The sequence below is a fragment of the Trypanosoma brucei genome, chromosome 9 (assembly GCF_000210295.1).
Source record: "Trypanosoma brucei gambiense DAL972 chromosome 9, complete sequence".
NCBI classification, from domain to species: Eukaryota; Euglenozoa; class Kinetoplastea; order Trypanosomatida; family Trypanosomatidae; genus Trypanosoma; species Trypanosoma brucei.
Window position 1 is genome coordinate 982995 of NC_026742.1, and position 19020 is coordinate 1002014.

At 47.6% G+C, this 19020-nt stretch overlaps 11 protein-coding genes across 11 annotated transcripts; 1 reads left to right on the forward strand and 10 right to left on the reverse strand.

Moving 5' to 3' along the window:
- Positions 1–39: 39 nt before the first annotated feature.
- Positions 40–897, reverse strand: TbgDal_IX4330 (T. brucei spp.-specific protein; the record flags this gene model as incomplete). The annotated part of the gene is made up of 1 exon (XM_011778321.1): positions 40–897. One exon carries the CDS (start codon positions 895–897, stop codon positions 40–42), a length of 858 nt encoding a protein of 285 aa, XP_011776623.1.
- Positions 898–1536: 639 nt separating this feature from the next.
- Positions 1537–1890, forward strand: TbgDal_IX4340 (hypothetical protein, unlikely; the record flags this gene model as incomplete). Its single annotated transcript, XM_011778322.1, has 1 exon — positions 1537–1890. One exon carries the CDS (start codon positions 1537–1539, stop codon positions 1888–1890), a length of 354 nt encoding a protein of 117 aa, XP_011776624.1.
- A 1620-nt stretch (positions 1891–3510) lies between these two features.
- On the reverse strand, positions 3511–3957 carry TbgDal_IX4350 (hypothetical protein, conserved; the record flags this gene model as incomplete). Its single annotated transcript, XM_011778323.1, has 1 exon — positions 3511–3957. The coding sequence occupies one exon, from the start codon at positions 3955–3957 to the stop codon at positions 3511–3513; it is 447 nt and encodes a 148-aa protein (XP_011776625.1).
- Positions 3958–4712: 755 nt separating this feature from the next.
- On the reverse strand, positions 4713–5165 carry TbgDal_IX4360 (ubiquitin carrier protein, putative; the record flags this gene model as incomplete). The annotated part of the gene is made up of 1 exon (XM_011778324.1): positions 4713–5165. One exon carries the CDS (start codon positions 5163–5165, stop codon positions 4713–4715), a length of 453 nt encoding a protein of 150 aa, XP_011776626.1.
- Positions 5166–6082: 917 nt separating this feature from the next.
- Positions 6083–7702, reverse strand: TbgDal_IX4370 (hypothetical protein, conserved; the record flags this gene model as incomplete). Its single annotated transcript, XM_011778325.1, has 1 exon — positions 6083–7702. One exon carries the CDS (start codon positions 7700–7702, stop codon positions 6083–6085), a length of 1620 nt encoding a protein of 539 aa, XP_011776627.1.
- A 502-nt stretch (positions 7703–8204) lies between these two features.
- On the reverse strand, positions 8205–10907 carry TbgDal_IX4380 (hypothetical protein, conserved; the record flags this gene model as incomplete). Its single annotated transcript, XM_011778326.1, has 1 exon — positions 8205–10907. One exon carries the CDS (start codon positions 10905–10907, stop codon positions 8205–8207), a length of 2703 nt encoding a protein of 900 aa, XP_011776628.1.
- A 1259-nt stretch (positions 10908–12166) lies between these two features.
- Positions 12167–13792, reverse strand: TbgDal_IX4390 (hypothetical protein, conserved; the record flags this gene model as incomplete). The annotated part of the gene is made up of 1 exon (XM_011778327.1): positions 12167–13792. One exon carries the CDS (start codon positions 13790–13792, stop codon positions 12167–12169), a length of 1626 nt encoding a protein of 541 aa, XP_011776629.1.
- A 451-nt stretch (positions 13793–14243) lies between these two features.
- On the reverse strand, positions 14244–15974 carry TbgDal_IX4400 (hypothetical protein, conserved; the record flags this gene model as incomplete). Its single annotated transcript, XM_011778328.1, has 1 exon — positions 14244–15974. One exon carries the CDS (start codon positions 15972–15974, stop codon positions 14244–14246), a length of 1731 nt encoding a protein of 576 aa, XP_011776630.1.
- Positions 15975–16330: 356 nt separating this feature from the next.
- TbgDal_IX4410 (60S ribosomal protein L10, putative) lies at positions 16331–16972 on the reverse strand (the record flags this gene model as incomplete). The annotated part of the gene is made up of 1 exon (XM_011778329.1): positions 16331–16972. One exon carries the CDS (start codon positions 16970–16972, stop codon positions 16331–16333), a length of 642 nt encoding a protein of 213 aa, XP_011776631.1.
- Positions 16973–17223: 251 nt separating this feature from the next.
- On the reverse strand, positions 17224–17790 carry TbgDal_IX4420 (nascent polypeptide associated complex subunit,putative; the record flags this gene model as incomplete). The annotated part of the gene is made up of 1 exon (XM_011778330.1): positions 17224–17790. One exon carries the CDS (start codon positions 17788–17790, stop codon positions 17224–17226), a length of 567 nt encoding a protein of 188 aa, XP_011776632.1.
- Positions 17791–18191: 401 nt separating this feature from the next.
- TbgDal_IX4430 (nascent polypeptide associated complex subunit,putative) lies at positions 18192–18758 on the reverse strand (the record flags this gene model as incomplete). The annotated part of the gene is made up of 1 exon (XM_011778331.1): positions 18192–18758. The coding sequence occupies one exon, from the start codon at positions 18756–18758 to the stop codon at positions 18192–18194; it is 567 nt and encodes a 188-aa protein (XP_011776633.1).
- Positions 18759–19020: the final 262 nt, after the last annotated feature.

A 19020-nucleotide genomic window follows, 5' to 3' on the forward strand; every position in this document is an offset into this window, starting at 1 on the left:
CAGATTAGTAAGTAAGAAAAGATACAAACATAACACATTTTATTTCCATAAGTTTTTACATGCTTCCGTAACATTTTTAATGATTTCCCTAAACACTTTTGGATAACACTTCACGTTTGACCCCGTATTCATCCATCCATCTTTTCCATATAGTTTATCCAAATTTTCCTTTATTTTCACATCATCCCAGCAAGTCCCAGCGTCACATGTGGGACACTCTTTAATGTTCAACTTAAGCATTTCCAATTGCTGTTTCTTTAGTTCCAATGTCCTATTCACATTTCTGATTTCTTTGTCCATTCTTTCCAGTTTACATTCGTATTCTTCCATCGCTTCATACTTCCCGTTTTCGCACTCTCTCGTCTCTTTTTCCATAAGCGTGTCCAGCCATGCACTTTCATTCGTAAGGTTCCATATCTTACCGTCCTCCTTAGTAACTATTCCAACCTTCTTCCAACATTCCTGTTTTGATTGATCCGCCTCCTCACTCTCTGCTCGAAGACGCTTATGCTCATTTTCTTCTTCATCAATCATCTTCCGGAGTTTCGCTGCTTCCTGCTCAAGGTTCTCCTTCTTCTCCTGCACTTTTGTTTTGCAAACAGTTATGTTACTCACTTCGTCGCTCCAACTTAATCTGCGCAGGACAATACTAGCGGGATTATCGTTTTCCAGGGCATCACAAAACCACTTAATTTTCTCCTCCTCCTTTGTCCCGCTGCTGTTGCATATCATCCACGTGTGACGTCCACTCATAAAGTGATCACCATTTTCAATGACAGCCTCAAGACCTCCGCTTTTCTTCTTTAAAGTGCAGGTATCCGCGTCCACTCTCCCTGTGAAAGCCAATAATATTACCCCCGCCAACAAGAAAAACATAAGTGTCCCATACCCTTTCATATTGTCACTGCGCACTATATATCCTTCAAGCACTTCCTTGTCCTTGGTAACAAATGCGTATATAAACAAAATGAAATAATGGCAACAGCGAGTGTTAATTATAGTGACGGTAGTTTCTTTTCTTACTCTGAAGTAGCACTGAATTTATTTCTCCATAAACGTACCGCACCATGACAAGCCACAAATAAAATTGAAACTAAAAATTAACAAAAATAATATGTAATCCAAATACCAAATAAATACAACACCATGTGAATTCAAATGCAAACCTTTCTCAGAAGAAATACACGAAATAAATGAACACATGTGTTCCGATTAGCACACGCATATATGCATATCCTCTGTCAAAGTCAGTTAACAGTTTTTCTCCTTAGCAATCCTTATTCCATCCCCACATGTCTTAAATTCTATTTCCCACAGCCTACAACACATATCAGATGCACTACCATTTCTATCCTACTGCCATAAACCCACATTAATCAAATTTCCTACAATTTCTCTCCTCCGCACGCAATTAGGGTTCAGTAAACGCAGTAGCATCATAACTCTGGAGATGAGAAATGTGATCAGTCTCAAGAACACACAATTAATACTAACGGGCTGCATCTCTCACTACAATTCCACATAACGACACACCTCATGAAATATGAGAACCTATGGTGGCATTACATCTATCGGCAACTCTTACCAACATTCCGAAGAATTTGGCACACATCACAGTTACTCACTAGACATTATAAAGCATCGTCAAATGGTGTAGCAGTACGAGGGAAGACAGCTTCTCGTTTCCCCCACCTCCGTAACCACATCAATCCAATAAATGCTAACAGTATTCACGACCCCATAAAAACAAGGAACAACAACATATGGGAGATTTTACATAATCCCACCTCTCTGCATCACAGTGTCACAGGGGATGCATCTTTCACCTCGAGTTGCAGCAAACAAAATAATTCCTACAGTATCGAACGGAAAGATAACATATACATATAACATATGATACGTAATACATAATATATATTCCAGCACTTTTGTTGCTATCCACAGAGATCTGACATGCTGGGAAACAAAATATACAAAATCAACATTACTACAATTGTATCAGCCTCACAACACATTCGAGTAAGGGAATTGTGAAACTCAAGTACAGGAAATGTGAGATGACATAAACATGTCACGATTAAACTTAATTGAAAACAAACAAACGCAATCTGGAAGTTAGTATAACTAATATACGGAATGACTGGAGTTTTTGGAAATGAAGAATTTACAATAACTAAAAATAATACGAGTAATTTCATCCGATATGGGAGCAAATATGATAGAATACCACAACAGTAACCACAGTAGCTGAGATGCCAATAACACAGTTAAGTTACAGTTGCAGCATAAACACTTCTAGAAAGACTCCATAAAGGGAAACAAAACTAATCATATTTCGAAGACTCAATTAGGCATGGAAGAGAAACGACAACTGGTACAAAATTAATGTAACTGCAGGAAAGCAGTGACTCCAAGTGGCCATAAACTTAAGGGACTGATATGAAACTTCATCTCCTGAATCTTATTAGTAATGTGTAAAGAAAAAAGAGAGTAAAGAATCATTACACTCAATGCTTCTATCATTGCATATTTTGAATGTTTGTAAGCAAGCTAAGCTATTATATTGTGTGTATATTTATATATTTTTTTGCCTTGGCAAGAGAGTAAGGAATAAGGAGAGCTTATTCAAAATAAAAATACTGAAGTGTAGTAGTGAAAATAACAACTCTTGCAGCAGATGAAAGACCAGTTAGTGCACAAATGAATATGCTCATGCAATGCCTTCAACTTCACGCACGTTTAGCATCATGTGTGCTACAGAGGCATCACTTAGTAGAAAAAAATAGTAAAGTGTGGAAAAATAATAATAATAGTAATAGTGGTAATAATAATAGTGGTAATAATAATAGTGGTAATCGTAATACCAAAGAAAGAAATAAATAAAGACAGGTAATAATGGTGTGGCAATAATAGTAACAAATTTACTATATATGGAAAAGAAAGTGTCGTATCCTCGAAAGTAACAAAGAGAGTAATAAGAAAAGGAAGAAGTGCAACGTTGAATATTTTACTGGTTGATACTGATTCGAAGAGAGCATGGTATCTATAAAGTTGTTGGTGTTTCTCAATTAGGAAAAATGGTTTCGGTCACACAAATATGTCTTCCCTCTCATTCACAAAATCTCCTTGCTCTCTTCTTTTTGTTTCTTACTCATATGCCTCCACTTCCCTCTTTTTTTTTTTATTCACACTTTTCTAAACCTCCACATCGCTTCGTTACAAAATCACTCAAAATCTCAAACTACCAGTTCTGATAAATCCACCATGTCGAGTAAAACTTCCCCATGAGGACAGAAAATATGTTGACAAGAGGAGTGACATAATCATTCACTGGTTAGAGGTCACACTTGCAACAATGGAAAGAAATAAATCACAAGTAAAAAGAAGGACAAAGCGAAAGACAAATTATATGGAGACACCAACTCTTCCATTCCTCCTTCATTGCCTCAATATATCTTTCTTTCTTTCCTTTCTCCCTACTCACCTTTGCTTCTTTCCTATACTGATAATTTATTGAGTTGGTTGCTGCTCACTTTGACACTGTGTAAAGGTTTCCCATGCCCATTTACAAGGTGCCGCATTGCCTTCATTTGCTTCCAAACATTTTGCATAAGTTTGGACATGAGCTGCACAGGCACCGTTACCAACTTGTTGTGCCACCTGTTGCAACTCAGTGGGTTGTGCAGGCGGGGCATTGCGGTCAAAGAGCATATGCGAAATGCCGTGGCCAATGACGGAACCGGCTGCAACTGATGCCACATTTCCAAGGAGACCGCTACCCATTCCACCACGCTGCACGTACACATTTGTTACCTGAGGTTGCGGTTGCTGAGCAGTTGTTTGGTGTGTGTTGTGATGCTGTTGTTGTTGTTGATGTGGTGGTGGTGGTGTTGTGCGTGCGGGTGGAGCCGCAGCGGCGGGGCGCGGAGATGAGGCTGAACGACGAGTGCGAGCCATTTTTGCGAATATCTTACGGAAAACTTTTTTTTTTTTATCGGTTAGGGATAAATATATCACTTGTGAGCACTTAATTTTCTGCGTAAATGTTTACCCCGTGTTCCCAATTAATGAAGAAAGCATGGACAACTGTGTGTGAAGTAGTTGTGGGTGGGGAGTGCCGACCAGTGTCGTTTCGCCAAAGCAGTTACGTGCATGTGCGAAAATTAGTAAATAATTATGTTGCATACATATATATATATATTGTATGGCCTTGTGGGAGCGGTGTTTAAGGGGCCAGTAGTAGTTTGGAAGAAATGAAGCAATCGTCCAATAACAATAAAAAAAAAACTCACACTTTTTTGTTTTATTTTAAAGGAAGACGAAGGAAACAATAATAATTAAAAAGGAACTTCCTCAACATCGGTAATAAGCAACAGAATCCCTCCTCACACTCTAGGCCAACGCATCTAGTCAAGTGAAAAAGGAAGGGAAGGAAAAACTATAATGAGCTACGTTAGAGACGTTACCATGCTTCATTCTCTTCGCTTATTTGCTTCATCAAACCGGTGATCATTCACGTCCCCGTACACCTCTCCTCCTTTTCCTGTACTTATTTTTTTTTCCTTCTCAAATATCCCATTCTTCCTTTTCCTTTTTTTTGTTTTTCGTTTAAAATATTGTTGTGTGGCAACCGTGCATTTGATTAATGGCGAATACCTTACACTTCTCCCCTTTGCTTTTCCCAACTTTCCATACGTGGTGCTGTTGTTGCCTCACGCCTTGTTGGCGTATTTCTTTGTCCATTCCCGTGCAACCTTCATGGCTTCAGCTTCATTACGTTTCCATGCTCCTGCCACTTCATTGTCAAGCGGATCATCGGGGTTTGGACTGGCCATCAATAGTTGAATGCTGAGGAGTACTTGAGCAATTTGTAGCGCTGGGGACCATTTGTCTTTGATGACGTCGAGGCAAATGCGTCCCAACTTATCCACGTTGGGATGATAAATACGTGTAAGAAACCGCACCTTCAATGGTACCATCGGGTACTCTTCCGGGAGGAAAAGTTCAAGTTCAAAAATGCCACCTTCATAACTGCTTTGTGGAGGGCCACGAATTGTCACATGGAAATGACGTGGGTTCTCAGGGGAGGGCGTTGCGGTAATGCCTTCCGGTGGGTCCTTCCGCATCTTTTCCGTTTCTTTAATAATACGAGGTGTTAGCGTCATGTTGTTTGTTTGTTTGTTGTTAATAATAGTATTTGGTGTGCTTTTCCTTCCTTCCTTCCTTTGTTTGTTTCGGTAGAAGAAGAAAATTGTGACGCAAAAGGATTTTTTAAAAAAATAACATAGAAGTGGTCAACGTGAAGGAGGTTGGATAGTTCTGCCTGTCGCTGCTCGTCACATCAAAGGAAAAAAAGGAAAGAGCAGCCCTGTGTAACGATGTAAAGTTGGGGAAAATCGAGAGTGATTTGGTGGTGGATGACAGCAAAATCCCACGCATGGGGAAAATCCGGTCCGTAATATTTGAGGGTTCAAAAGCAAACAAATAAACAGAAAAGGGGAACATATCCTCGGAAGAGGAAAAAATAAAATAAAGATGCAAAGGACAAGTGATCAAAAACAAACAACAATGTTTATTAGCGTCGGAGTGTATAAATGTTTGGGATAGGGGAAGTTCATTTTTGCCTCCGCTTCTGTGTTTTCAGCGGACGCATCTGCAAAAGTCTAAACAAAATTTCCCCTTGTTTTGTTTCCCGCTTCGTTTTCGTCGTATCTCACCCCTTTACGCAACTCTGTCAGTGTGTTTTTGTTAGCCCCCACTTTCCTGCTCTCGGGGGGGGGGGGGGGGGGTTGCCACTATTGGCAAATGAATAAATAACTGAACGGATAATCCAATAATTAAAAACAATCAAACAAAATAAGTTTCAACAATGAAAACACGCAGCGGTGAGATGATGAAAACATACAGAAAGAAGTCTGGGAATTGTGGACCCATCCGAGGTGTGAGGAAGAGGATAAGAAGAAGGCAAGAAAATGGCAAGAAGAGTGAAGGCGCGTATATAACAAACACAATTGAAAAACTAAAATAGGAGAAAACATATAGATAAATTAGGTGAGGTGAGTTTTTCAAACATCAAACGATATCACTCCGTTAACTGTGTTGACGGGGGATGGAACACATCCCTCACCAGCACTGCAGCCATCGCCAACATTTCACGCTGCGCCGTGGTATCTGCTACACGCAGCGGGGTCCGATTACTCCCTGCTGCCGCTGGACCAATGTGAGCAGCCGCCCACCCACACGTGATGGCGTTGCTGGCAACCGCGAGTGCCGCACCGAAAAGAGGATGATGTTGAAGCCATTGACACAAGGTTCCTCGCACCTCATGAGGTTGGCGTACATCTTCGAGAAATATCGGTTCCCTGCGGCATTCCCTCAGACAAGAGTCAGTTTCACCCCAAGGGGTGCCAACTGGGTTCTGCGAGTCGTCTCCTTCAGTTTCGTCCATCAAAAATAGCAAGACACGTTCACTGGATATCAGCAACTGCTGAAGCTTTGTTTCGTAGCATGAATGAACTCCTCTCGCGAAACCGTTGTCGCGACGGGAGTGACCCACACGCAGAGCCCACTCCTCCTCATCCGCATGCGCGGCTGCCAAAAGTTCAATGGCAACTCGCCACCACCGCGGTGGAGCCACGTATAAGCCTGTTGACTTTAGCACAACTGCCTCCAGTCGCAACACTTCGCTAGAACTAAACACGTGTTGATCGAAGAAATGCTTATCCAGTATGGTAACGAGATCCTCAACATCCGCGTTGACGTCTGCGTATTTCCAACTTATTAGGAGGCAGGCACTCATAAAAAGGAGGTGGTCTCGCGCCGTCAGGTCACTAATGGTTTTGCCACTGCCCTGCTCGTTGAGCGCAAACGCGTGATTCGCCAGCAACTGCAATGCCGTTATTGGCACCTCAAGAGCGTTTTTCCAAGACTGGTCGTACCGTTGGAGTCCTAGCAGGAAGCTGAAGCCCATCAGCAATGCTGTCGCTGCAACCTCTCGTTGTTGCTGAAGCAACCAAACCAAAGCGGTGCTAGCCGCAGTTTGCTCCCGCTTGATTTCACCGCTGGCTAGTGAAAGGACGCTATCTGTGGGGAAGAGACGCAATTTTATAAAGTCATATGCTCGAGAACCTTCTTGCGGCACTGAGGACCCTTCCTCGCAACTTTGTGACGTCATTGCTGCAGCGACCTCATCAGTATACCACCGAAATGCGGAACAAAGGGACGGAGACATGTCTGTTGCTGTAGTGAATTCGGCTGGTGCATGAAGTGCCCATCGTGTGGGCGCCACTCTGGAACGAAGCAGGAATTGTTCATCTTCCCAATGCGCTCGTTGACTGTGCTTTCGCACACTTGTTTTTCCGGTGTCATTTGCATGATGATCAGTTGAAACCGCTGTCGTAACGGCTTTGATGCCTTCTGGTGGCATGCAGAGATCGCCTGTCCGCGAATAGTCTGAACCTGCAGTTGCCGCATTCGAAGAATTGTCTGAATCACTAGGAGATAAGTTACTCCTCCCCATTTTCGCGGTAACAATTGGTGAAGAAAAACGAGGCACTTTTACTGGTGCGGTGCCGCCGACTTTTCTACTCGTTGTCATCCAATCGTCCCTATCAGGGGTATTTGCCACTGCACGACAATGAAGCAGCTGCTCGCTGAAACCACAAACTCTCTGCCTCTGGTTGGTCATGCCTTTCCTCTTCATCACCCCGTGTCTCTGCTATTGCGCGTAGCTTTTGACTGATACCTTAAGCGAACGCTCTCTCCTATCCCTGCGGGATGCTCTGCCTAACTGTTGACAATCAATAACAGAAAAATAAAATAAAAACGAAGTAGCCTTTGACCCACCATCGTATAGTGGTGGAGTGGGTAAAGGAGTTGAAGCAAAGTATACCACAGCAAACAGGATTGAGGAAGGGTGATGGAATTGTTAGACATGAAAAACCCATTCGCCTAACCACAGACGATTGAGTGCCACTTCGGCACAGCACCTCTTGCACGAGTCAATACACCACTCGCTTCATAAGGGACAGATTTAGCACTTTCCCTCTGTGTCCAAGTGCTTCCAAGACGCAACCCTCGTAGTTCTACTACTGCCACATATCCAGTCCAGTAGGTTAACCTTCAATTTGATCCCATAAATCAACGTGAGTTCCAGTAGCAGCGTGCACGACCCCAATGGCAATACCACCAGCGGCCGACTCTCTTCAACGGCATATGAGAAACGACTCCAACTGCTGTCGAGTATTGTTCATGAAGAGACTTCCTGTCAGTGGATTCCTGTATGGCGACGGTTGGTTCCCGCAGTAGGATATCCCTAACTCCCTATCTGAAGTTTCTTCCAAATGCCGCGCAAGGCGCCGTCCAGCACACGTTAATCCTACCGCTCCCCAGCAGTTAGAGACCCCATCGGATGTAGTAAAAAAATACCGCGGGTGACATACAACAAGTAGAGGAATCAGAGCGGGGTCACCGATGTGATCCCGGATAAACACGCGAATATCAATTGATAGTAGCGTTCGGAGCACTGCGAATGAGAGGCAAGAGCCGTCGCCGCTACCGTCACCTCTATTGCTTTCGTCTGATTCATCCACATCATCTTCAAAATCCATTCCAATTTCCTCCGCCCGGCGCAACAACTCCCGATGGAGGCAACACATGACCTCAAGAACCAACCTTGCTGGCAGCTTTTTCCTACTAGCCAGCGGCGGCTCCCCCGGTGTGGCGCGTGCACGAATATACAACACTTGCCTGCCCCCTTCCGTTTTGTAGCAACCGTCAACAAACCTGTTGAACACAATCAACTTATATTTAGTCGCATTATCACCGCACGCCCCACAGCCACTGTCCACTTTCGCCCCGATATGTGAGCCGGTCGGTTGGGCACTGCACTCTTCATATGGGAAGAAGAGACATGCAATGTTTTCTTTAATTTCGTTTTTAACAAGCGGAGAAACGCGGCCCTGAACTTCCCCAATAAGCATTGGGTGCAGTGCTTCGTGCTGCCTAGTGGTGAAATATCGCATCAGGTGGCGCACAAAAGCTATGTTGGCACACGCCCCCATGGGGTACATTGCGCACGCAGGGGCGGCGACAATATCTTCACCCACCGGCTGTACAAATAGCCTCACCGATGGAAGTTGCTCCAGTTTCTCATAAACAGCAGCTTGCAACCCACAAAAAAGACGATCCAACATGTCTACGTTTTCCTCAGGGTCGGGTGCACTCCCTTGCCAATAAGAAACAAAGCTCCACCACGGACGTTCGTCGACAACCAACCGACTCACTGGGGCATCTGCGACTTCTCCCTCATCACTCAATTCCCTCAGCACGACACTGTGAGGCAGTCGCCCTGTTGGAGGCATGTCCCCCTTTGCAGTAACTTGTGCTTCCGGCACTGCACAAAGTCGACGGCGAAGGAAAAGTACACCAATATCGGATAGCGCTTCGTTTGATGACTCAAGATGTGGTGATTGCCTCCCCTGGTGCTGAGTCTTGCGCTGCTGGCACTCAGCCAAAGGCCTCCCCCAGCACCACTCCACACCTAGAGTGCTGAGCGCTGACAGAAAAGCAACTTCTCGACGACGTCGCACGTCCTCACGATTCAACACGAAAAGAGAGGTGAGTGATGGGTGTGCTGCCAAAACACGGTTCCGCACCGCGGCAAAGTCAACAAAACCGTGGCCGTCGCTGTCAACTGACATGCCAGTAGAACTCACGGGGATTGTTTGAATGAACTGCAGCAGCGGCAAAAGACTCTGTGAAAGACGATAGCGTTCCATTGATGAGGGGGCGATGATTCGCTCCCCCATATGCATTACGGTGTGAGCTTCACCAACAGGAGGAGAAGGAGCAGAGTTGACGGGTACGTGGTGTGACTGGGTCGGTGAAGCCGCTTCGCTTCTCACAGTAGTCGATTCATCCCCCCTTGCGTTACCCATTCCACAACCATCCCTCACACGCACAACAGAACCGTTGCCAGAAAACGCAAACAGCTCACACTCGTATACCAGCAAAAGCCGTTTGATGTCATTGGACAACTCGCGGCGTATGAAGCTCGTTGCAGCGTGGCTTAGCGACGCACGATGAATGACTTTTAGTGGCACTGGACGCCTCTCACCGCAACCATTCGAAGCTTCCAACGTGCGGACGAGCGCAGCGATTTCAGTAGCCAACTCCCGTACGCCGGGTCTAACACGGATCACAAGTTTCTCGTCTGCGCCTCTGCTTTCAGGACTGATTTTCCCATCAAGTGATGTTCGGGACGAAGACGGCGATAAGGTGAACACGCGTGTACTCTGAATTCGACTCGTAAGGAGCTGCTTGTTGTGTTCCACCCCAACCCCAGCACCCACTAATCGAACAGGAGATCCGGCGCCAGGAACCAATCGCGAGAGCAATGGCTGAAAATGTTCTTCCATGTATTCCAATGGCACTGGCGGATAAAAAGGCACGCTTATCGTCACACCGCCCCACGTGTCAGCAGTTGTGGTTGCAATTGCTTCACCCAAATCCACCCCTTTCCCATTCGCCATTTCACGCTGTTCGTTGAGATGCCGTCGATACATCACTAGCACCGCCGCAACCTCGGTGGTTATTTCCCCAGCATCGAGCAAAGGTGTTCCCACGGCGGGAAGTGGCCCTGACAGAACATTTGGTGGTGATGATGTTACGGGTTTTGTGGTCTGTGGTTGTCGCTGTGGTGGCGGGACCATGTGCTTCACAGATGATGCCACACTTGCTCTTGGCCCCTTGCTAAATAAAATTGCGCTCTCACTGTTCCTCCCACTGAAACTCGACGAAGCCAACCGTGCTTCCACCATTGGAGAATCAAAAATAAGCCCTACACACCGATGGACGCACGGGCGGCATCCCGCTAGAGGTTGCCGAAGTTTCAATAAAACCTGCATTTCCTCCTTTTATTGGTGTCCTCTGAGCCCACTACCTGGCAACCTGTGAGCGACCAAATGCCAAGGGGTCAGGAAATGTCGGCTTTCCGTAAAGGAGGAAACGAGACCAACGGGGAAGAAAGGGAGGAAATTGCATCTGTGCTGAAGCCGATGATGAGAAACAAGCGCGCCAGTGCATTCCCCCGTGAGAAGTGTCAGTTAGGTCGCAATTACTTGAAGTAAAGACTCCTTTTTCCCCCTCATTGGTAAGGGTGATCGAGGGGAGAAGGGGAATCCTCTCAAGGTACAAGCAGACGCACGAAACCAAATAAGTGTATAATTATGCCAGACTTCAGCAAATCTTTGCCAGCGGAATTCAATTCAATTATGCACCTCCTTGTGGTCCACCCTTCTGGTGTACAAAGAATTCACCTCCTCGAGTTAACCAACCATCTCGCGGTCCGTGAAGTTGCTTTTTCTTGTGGTGGCACATGTGGAAAAAAAATAATTTGTCCATGCGAGGAGAGAAGGTACCCAAATAAAAAATCAATGTAAACTCAAACGGATCCGTCGGCACCTCACATAACATCCTGGAAACATTCCGCATGATGCGACACGCCTTAACTTTGAGGTTGAGCGCAGAGATTGCCCAGTTGCGTTTCTTCCCCCCCACCCCCGCCGCCCTGTTGTTAAGTTCACCGGGGCTTTACGACTGATAACGGGTCCATGCAAACGATAGCAAACACAATCGGGTGTTGCGTTGCCTTCAGTGGTAAATATGCATACACACACATATATATATCGAATCAATCATGGCCACTTATATACTCGCTTCGACACCGGGGACTGCGATACAATGAGCGACGAAACACTTTTTAACCCTTCGCATCCTAGCCGAATGTTGTACAGGCTCATATGACGCTGCATCGTGTGGTGAGACAACGGAGCTTTGACTCATCGGACGTTTCCAACGTGGGGTGTTCTGCAGTTCATTTATAGAAAAAGTGGTAGGAGCAAGGAAAAAAGAATCGAGCTCTGGCCTGCTTCAACGGAGCAATCAAAGAGCATCACAAACCAAACAGGGCGAAAGGAAATGCAAAGCATAGCGGTTTAAACCCCCACAGTGACATGGTTTGGGTGGGTGATGATAGAGCAGCAGTTGATTGAACCAGTCGTTGACGGACGGAAAAATGAAGTCGTGGGGAGCAAGCTTGCAGCAGTGTTTGGTTGGTAACAACTGGGAGGAAGAATAGCACAAAGTACCATCTGTACACTTGAAATTAACACACCAAAAGTTCGCAAATCACTGGTGGGTACGGTTCCCTCAGCCGGTCCGACTTACCAGGCGAAACTTGCGGTAGGGGCGGCCACAAGACACAACCCGGTGCTCGTGTATCACAGAGCTCTAAACCCCCATTCAGCGACACCCAACCCGTCCGCCACGGCACCAGTGTGAGTGTCAGTGTCGTCATTCCGTTCGGCTCAACAACACCCACGGGAACAGCCAGCGGCCCCGCATACACAAACGCTGGCGCCAGCAGCTCTGGCCGGACCCGCAATGCTAAATCAACGGTTTGTTGCGTGTGGTGGTTGACGATGGCACACTCAAACTTGACGGGGGTTCCCACTTGCGGTGACGTGGGCTCCATGTTGGTTACATGCAATTCCAACATCGGATGCCTGGGAAGCTCAAGCTGCACGACACCACTACCATCTCTTCCACTGTCTCCATTTGGCCGCCTCCAGTCCCAAACCACGTAACCAACGTCGACAATCCGCGGTGCCACGGCACCTACTTGTTCGGCAAGAGGCATCTGTCCCAACATAAGGGAGCGCACCGCCTCTGGCCTCATGGTAAACTCAAAGAAATATCTACGTTTGTCCTTCGGACTCAGAAAAACGTCGTCTACTACCTCAATTCCACCGCTCAGGTGGCGCACATTGGCACCACTTATATCACATTCTTCCGCTTCCCCAGCGGAATTTGATTCGCTGTGCGGTCCCGTGGTCACTTGATTCGCCACTGCACTTTTAGAAGACGACAGTACTTGAAAAGTCTCCCCAACACGTAGCTCCACATTTTCCACAACAATCGGAACCGTTGCGACATTTTGCAGACATACTGTTAATGCATACCTCCTAGATGGAAAAAAGGAATCCGATGACCCAACTGAGGCGCTCGGGCCCTTTTCTTGCAATTGCTTATAATTGTCACCACCTCTGCCAAACGACGCGGGGAGAAGACGAAGTGACCGACGAACTTCAACTATCGCATGTTCAACCTCAATCGTCGATGCCCATGTCAGTCGTTTTTGCTCCTTGACAACATCAACACATGTGGCCACCACGCTGAGGGTATACTGACCAGGGGATGAGAGGAGATGCTCTACAGTAAAGGAGACGTTTCCCCTGGCTTCAATTGCGGGGCACTCATGGTTTACGAGAGTCACGTGCCGCACAGATGGTGTGACGATATTAATTCGTATTACTGCTGTTGTTAGCGGATAGGCTGCAGCGTTGTGGAAACTTAAGATCGCACGAAACGGTTGACCAACGAAGTGCTTACCGACTACGGACGGCAGCGAAAGAACGGAACTAACGCCTTGCATTGCCAGTCGTGCCGCCTCGCTTCGTCGCTGGGAAACCAATGGATCGCCACTCTGTTTGACCGTCACCAGGGGATGGTGGAGCGGATTAGCGAGAACATCAAAAAGAATATCGCCTTCTTCCACTAGTTCTGGTAGGGACGACTGGGCCAATTCAGGTTTACGAAGTACTGCTGCCCTGACAGTGAGGGGGTTTGCCAAGATGGCGGGCATGTAATCAGTCGCTGAGAATACAGAAACTCCCCCATCCTTTTCTCCCTTAGCCCCGTTGAAAGAGGGTGATACACCGTCTTTTGACATTGAGATAGCTAATTTTTTTTGTTTTAAAGCACGTTACCACACAATGAGAAAATGCACGTCGAGTGGCCGCGTTGAGACAGAAGAAATGCAAGTGTAAGTGTAAGCACATAACACACCAATCATGAATCGCACCAAGAAAAAGACGGTGACAGGGGGAGGCTAAAAATAGACACAATCCCAATTAGAAGCAGGTGGTATGCTATGACAAATGCGTGCAGGAGACAGCAATGTTATGCCAATAAACTCAGCAAATGAAGAGATGCAAATAAAGGATGTGGCAGTGTATGGAAAGAGGGCGCAAGCGAGTAGGAACGTATCCCTGCCTCCTTGCACTTGATGATTCGGACGGCACACACAGGAAATTCAATCGTCCATTCGAGGGATTCTGTGTGCCATCAACTAACTCCACAGCGTATTTCTTCGTTTAGAGAAAGATGAGCAGCCAAACTTTTTACCAATCGTCATCATCGTCGGTTTTACGTTTCGGCGGAAGTTTTCCGGGAGCCGGTGGTGGCGGTGGCGGAGGAGGAGGAGGAGGCGCAACCTTTGGTGGCGGTCCCTTCGGCGGTGGCGCTTTCGGAGGGGGTGGTGGCGGTGGCGGCGGTGGAACTCCACCCTTTTGTGGGGGTGCCGGTGCGTTTCTGTTTATTGTCATACCCTTCGATGGTCCAGAGGCGGGAGGGCGCCTGCCATGATCGTCGTCTTCATCCTCACCGTCAGAGTGCATTCCCAATATCCCTTTGCGACGATTCGCAAGCAGAGAAGAAAGCGCATCAAGGTTGCTCTTCGTTGCTGGTTTAGGGGCCGGTTTAACATCCGATTTGGCGGCCGGCTTCGCGGGTGCCTTTGCTTTACCGGGTGGTGGTGGTGGAGGAGGCGGGGGTGGAGCCGGTGGTGCATTACCAATTGGTAGTCCTTTCGTCGCAGCTGCTCCGGGTAATGAAGGCATGGGTGGTGGTGCTTTTATTGGTGGAGGGGGTGGCGCCTTCATTTTTCCCGCAAACATTGGTGGCGGCGGCGGGGGTGGTGGTGGCGCTTTACCGGGTGGTCGCAATCCACCTGGCGGTGGGGGTGGTGGTGGAAGCCCACTTGGCACGATAGCACGTGAGGACGGGCCACCTGCTGCATCAGGACCTGCGGTAATCGCCAATGCCTCCTGACCTTTCTTTTTATTTCGAGTCGACCCACTGCCACTTCCAACTGAATCACCCCTTTCCCCAAGCCGTCGCTGCCCGCTTGGCGCGATGTTGTCCTGGTCCTCCAAACTGTAGGCATTCCACGCAACCTCCGCAATGCCTTCAAGGGGCAAGTTTTCTGGGAGATCGTCCATCAGATTCGCCACCTCCTCCATCAGCGGGACGAAGGCATATTCATCAGTCGACGCTTGGGTCACGTAATCGCGGTGCACATCTGATGTACCAAGTCGCTGCTTGGTGGCTACGACACGCTCTTGCCGCTGTTGCGTCAGCACATCCATCTCATGGTACTCTTTGTAGAGGTTCTCCCTAGTATTAAATAATAATAGTGAGCTGACGCTCACGAGATGTGCCGGTAGTCTCCCAAGACCGCGATCCACACCACTATGATAGCGCCACGTCGCACCAAGCGGCATTAAGCTCTTAACCGTTGCCTCCTGCAATGGATGCTGCGGTTTCATTAACCGCTGCTCTGCTCCAGGGCAATCAAGGCGGCGGACGGGCTTCGGATATGCATCCTCCCCTTCCTGGCCTCCAAGCTGCCATGGGTCGGAGCCGTTGCCGCTATCGCCCCCGCTACTGCCCACCACTGGTGATGCACCCGAATCATCTGCTTGAATGATTGCTGGCATGACATACGCCCTTTCTGGCACACAGCCTCGATCCTCACACGGTGCGCGCCCTATTGGAAGCGTGTAGTGTTTTTGTTTTGGAAATCGAACCCTACTCTTCACCACCATCGCCTCCCTCCGTCCTTGAAGCTGCTCGACTTGATCAGCACAAACCGCGATGCGTCCCTGAAGTTGCTCCAGTGTTTCGCGTGACCGCTCAACAGCCTGTTCAATGTTACCAAAGACACGTTCGCTTGTTTGATCAAGCCGCCCAAGAGCCCTGATGACGGACAGCATCGACGCATACCCACCATTTGTCAAGGGAACCGGCAGAGTATACCCATGTATGGGTGTCATAGTGGTCTCCTTGTACATGGAATGTCAAAATATGACACTACAGTTCGCAAGCAATGAGGATAGTACGACCACCTTCCGCCTGGAATTTCTTCGCAAGGTTGGCCCCTTTGGTTCCCCTTTCCACCAGTGGCAAGCACACATAATATCATCAAAAGATGGTCGGTATGTTAAATTGAAGGGGGGGCAAAGAGAGAGAGAGAGCGAGAAAAAAGGAGAAAAAGTGAAATATAAATGCTAGCAAACACCCTGCGTTCCAGCATGAGAGTCCAACAACGTTGCACCACAAGACGACAAACGCAAAAATCATTAAAAGGAACATTAAGCAGCAGAAAAGTAGAAATGAACGCTCAATCGAGCAAAAGAGCCGTGGTCGTTTAGGCCATGATGTTGTATGGGGTGATCTTACCCTTTGGTGTGATCAGCTTCACGTGGAGGCCGCGTTGTTGCAACTTCCCTGCGTCACGTAACTCCTCGTACTCATTTCGGAGGATGTTTGTAAAGCCCCAATATTTCGATATCACAATGATTTGCCTACCAGGGAACTTCATCTTAGCACGGCGAAGAGACTCCAGTGCCTGTGGGACGTATGTGTCCTTTGTCCTCATAGACAAGAGGATCTGACCAATCCGCACGCGGGCGCAGGTCCCATTCGGTTTGCCGTACGACTGCCGCATGCCCGTCTGCAGACGATCGGCGCCAGCACACGAAAGCATTTTGTTGATGCGAAGTACGTGGAACGGATGGGCGCGGATACGCATGTGGAAACATTCCTTGTTGGCACGCTTCACCATATACTTGTTAGCCTGAATACGGGCAGCTTCCAATGCCTCAGATGAGATTTGCTCTAGTTCACGGGACACAACATGGACACACACGGGGAACTCATCCACTGGCGCACGGCGCTTACCAATGTCGAAGGTGCGAATCCTCGGGTCCGGTACACCACGACAGAAGCGTGACTTAGGATACGGTTTGTTCTTGCAGAAGCGGTAGCAACGTGCGGGACGGCGAGCCATGACGAATCTTTTGGCCGATCAAACCACTGCAGAAACAAGAAGTATAAGAAAGTACAGACAAAGAGAAAGAGAGGAAAGATGTGAGGAAAAAGTTATGTTAACATCACAATGGATGGAGGATTCACTGTGCACGACTGAGACGGTGGGTCAACATTACGTGACTCACGTTTAACTTTCAGGCCATTATTTTTAAAAAGGAAATTAAGAAAAAACTTTTCACCTCGGTAATCGCTCACGAAAAGCACTCTCGATCAGTTGGGATCCATCGTCAGTTCCATGATAGCATTGACGATATCTCCCTTGTTGTTCCGAAGGGCGCGGATTGCTCCAATGCGGTCCGTTTTGCCTTGTGCCATAACCACAGCAATCTCCTTATCGTCGAATTCGCCTTCCACAATCTCGACATCGTCGGGAGTCTGTTTGCTCTCAGATGGGGCAGCTGCTGCAGGAGTTTCACCAGCAAGCTCAGAGGTTTCCTCTCCTGCAGTTCCCACCTCCTCCACAAGGGCGCCAGACACCGCGCGAGCTGCGGCTTCCTGCGTTTGCATCGTTGTGTCGCCAAGCTGAGCTTCACCAAAGATTAGGAATGTGTTGGTTCCTGGAAAGCGGTACACCTCGGGTTGGTTCACCACAAAAGAGAGCGCCGCACGTTTGCGAATGTGTACCTTAGAGATGTTTGGCTCAGGTTTCAAACCCATCTTGGCCATAGCCTTTGCGTAGCGCTTGGATGGCTTGGAAGCCTGTTGAGTGTCAGCGGCTTCGAGGGTTGGGACCTCGTCGTCTTCCACTGGAGGGTTTTGAACATCGTTAGCGCTCATCGTGATGGTCCGGGTTACTGTTCAGATTGGATTTAGCGAAAGAAATGCAAGAAGGGAAAAGAAAAGTTGAAATGCGCATAAAACAGGGAAGGAGAAATCTAAAAACAGACACGCAGAGAAAAACGAAGGAATGAGGCGAATGTAGTAGCACAAACATTTTTATCATTTTTGTATCGCTTACTCTTTTCTGATATCACTGTATATTGTTCTTGCACATTCTTTCCTTCGTAACTTACAAGCAGGTGGCCAAGGAAACACTCCTAGGCAGAACCCCACAAATCACTTCTGAGAGTCCACTTCAAATCTCATATTTTTTTCTTACAGTTTTCACTTCCCTCCATCCCCCTTATGTCCTTATTGGGGGTTTCACTTACACTGTTGCTCACGAAAAGCACTCTCGATCAGTTGGGATCCATCGTCAGTTCCATGATAGCATTGACGATATCTCCCTTGTTGTTCCGAAGGGCGCGGATTGCTCCAATGCGGTCCGTTTTGCCTTGTGCCATAACCACAGCAATCTCCTTATCGTCGAATTCGCCTTCCACAATCTCGACATCGTCGGGAGTCTGTTTGCTCTCAGATGGGGCAGCTGCTGCAGGAGTTTCACCAGCAAGCTGAGAGGTTTCCTCTCCTGCAGTTCCCACCTCCTCCACAAGGGCGCCAGACACCGCGCGAGCTGCGGCTTCCTGCGTTTGCATCGTTGTGTCGCCAAGCTGAGCTTCACCAAAGATTAGGAATGTGTTGGTTCCTGGAAAGCGGTACACCTCGGGTTGGTTCACCACAAAAGAGAGCGCCGCACGTTTGCGAATGTGTACCTTAGAGATGTTTGGCTCAGGTTTCAAACCCATCTTGGCCATAGCCTTTGCGTAGCGCTTGGATGGCTTGGAAGCCTGTTGAGTGTCAGCGGCTTCGAGGGTTGGGACCTCGTCGTCTTCCACTGGAGGGTTTTGAACATCGTTAGCGCTCATCGTGATGGTCCGGGTTACTATTCAGATTGGATGTAGCGAAAGAAATGTAAGAAGGGAAAAGTTGAAATGCGCATAAAACAGGGAAGGAGAAATCTAAAAGCAGACACGCAGTGGATAAATAATGTAAAGGAAGATGTGTATGCATGTTGATAAATTCGCTGATTCAAATGTAAATATATAAGCAGAGGAAATTCCCCCCTTCCTCTCCCCAGATTATAGCTGTCGTTGTCTCGTTTGTGGGATCGTGCCGTAGATTACGTTT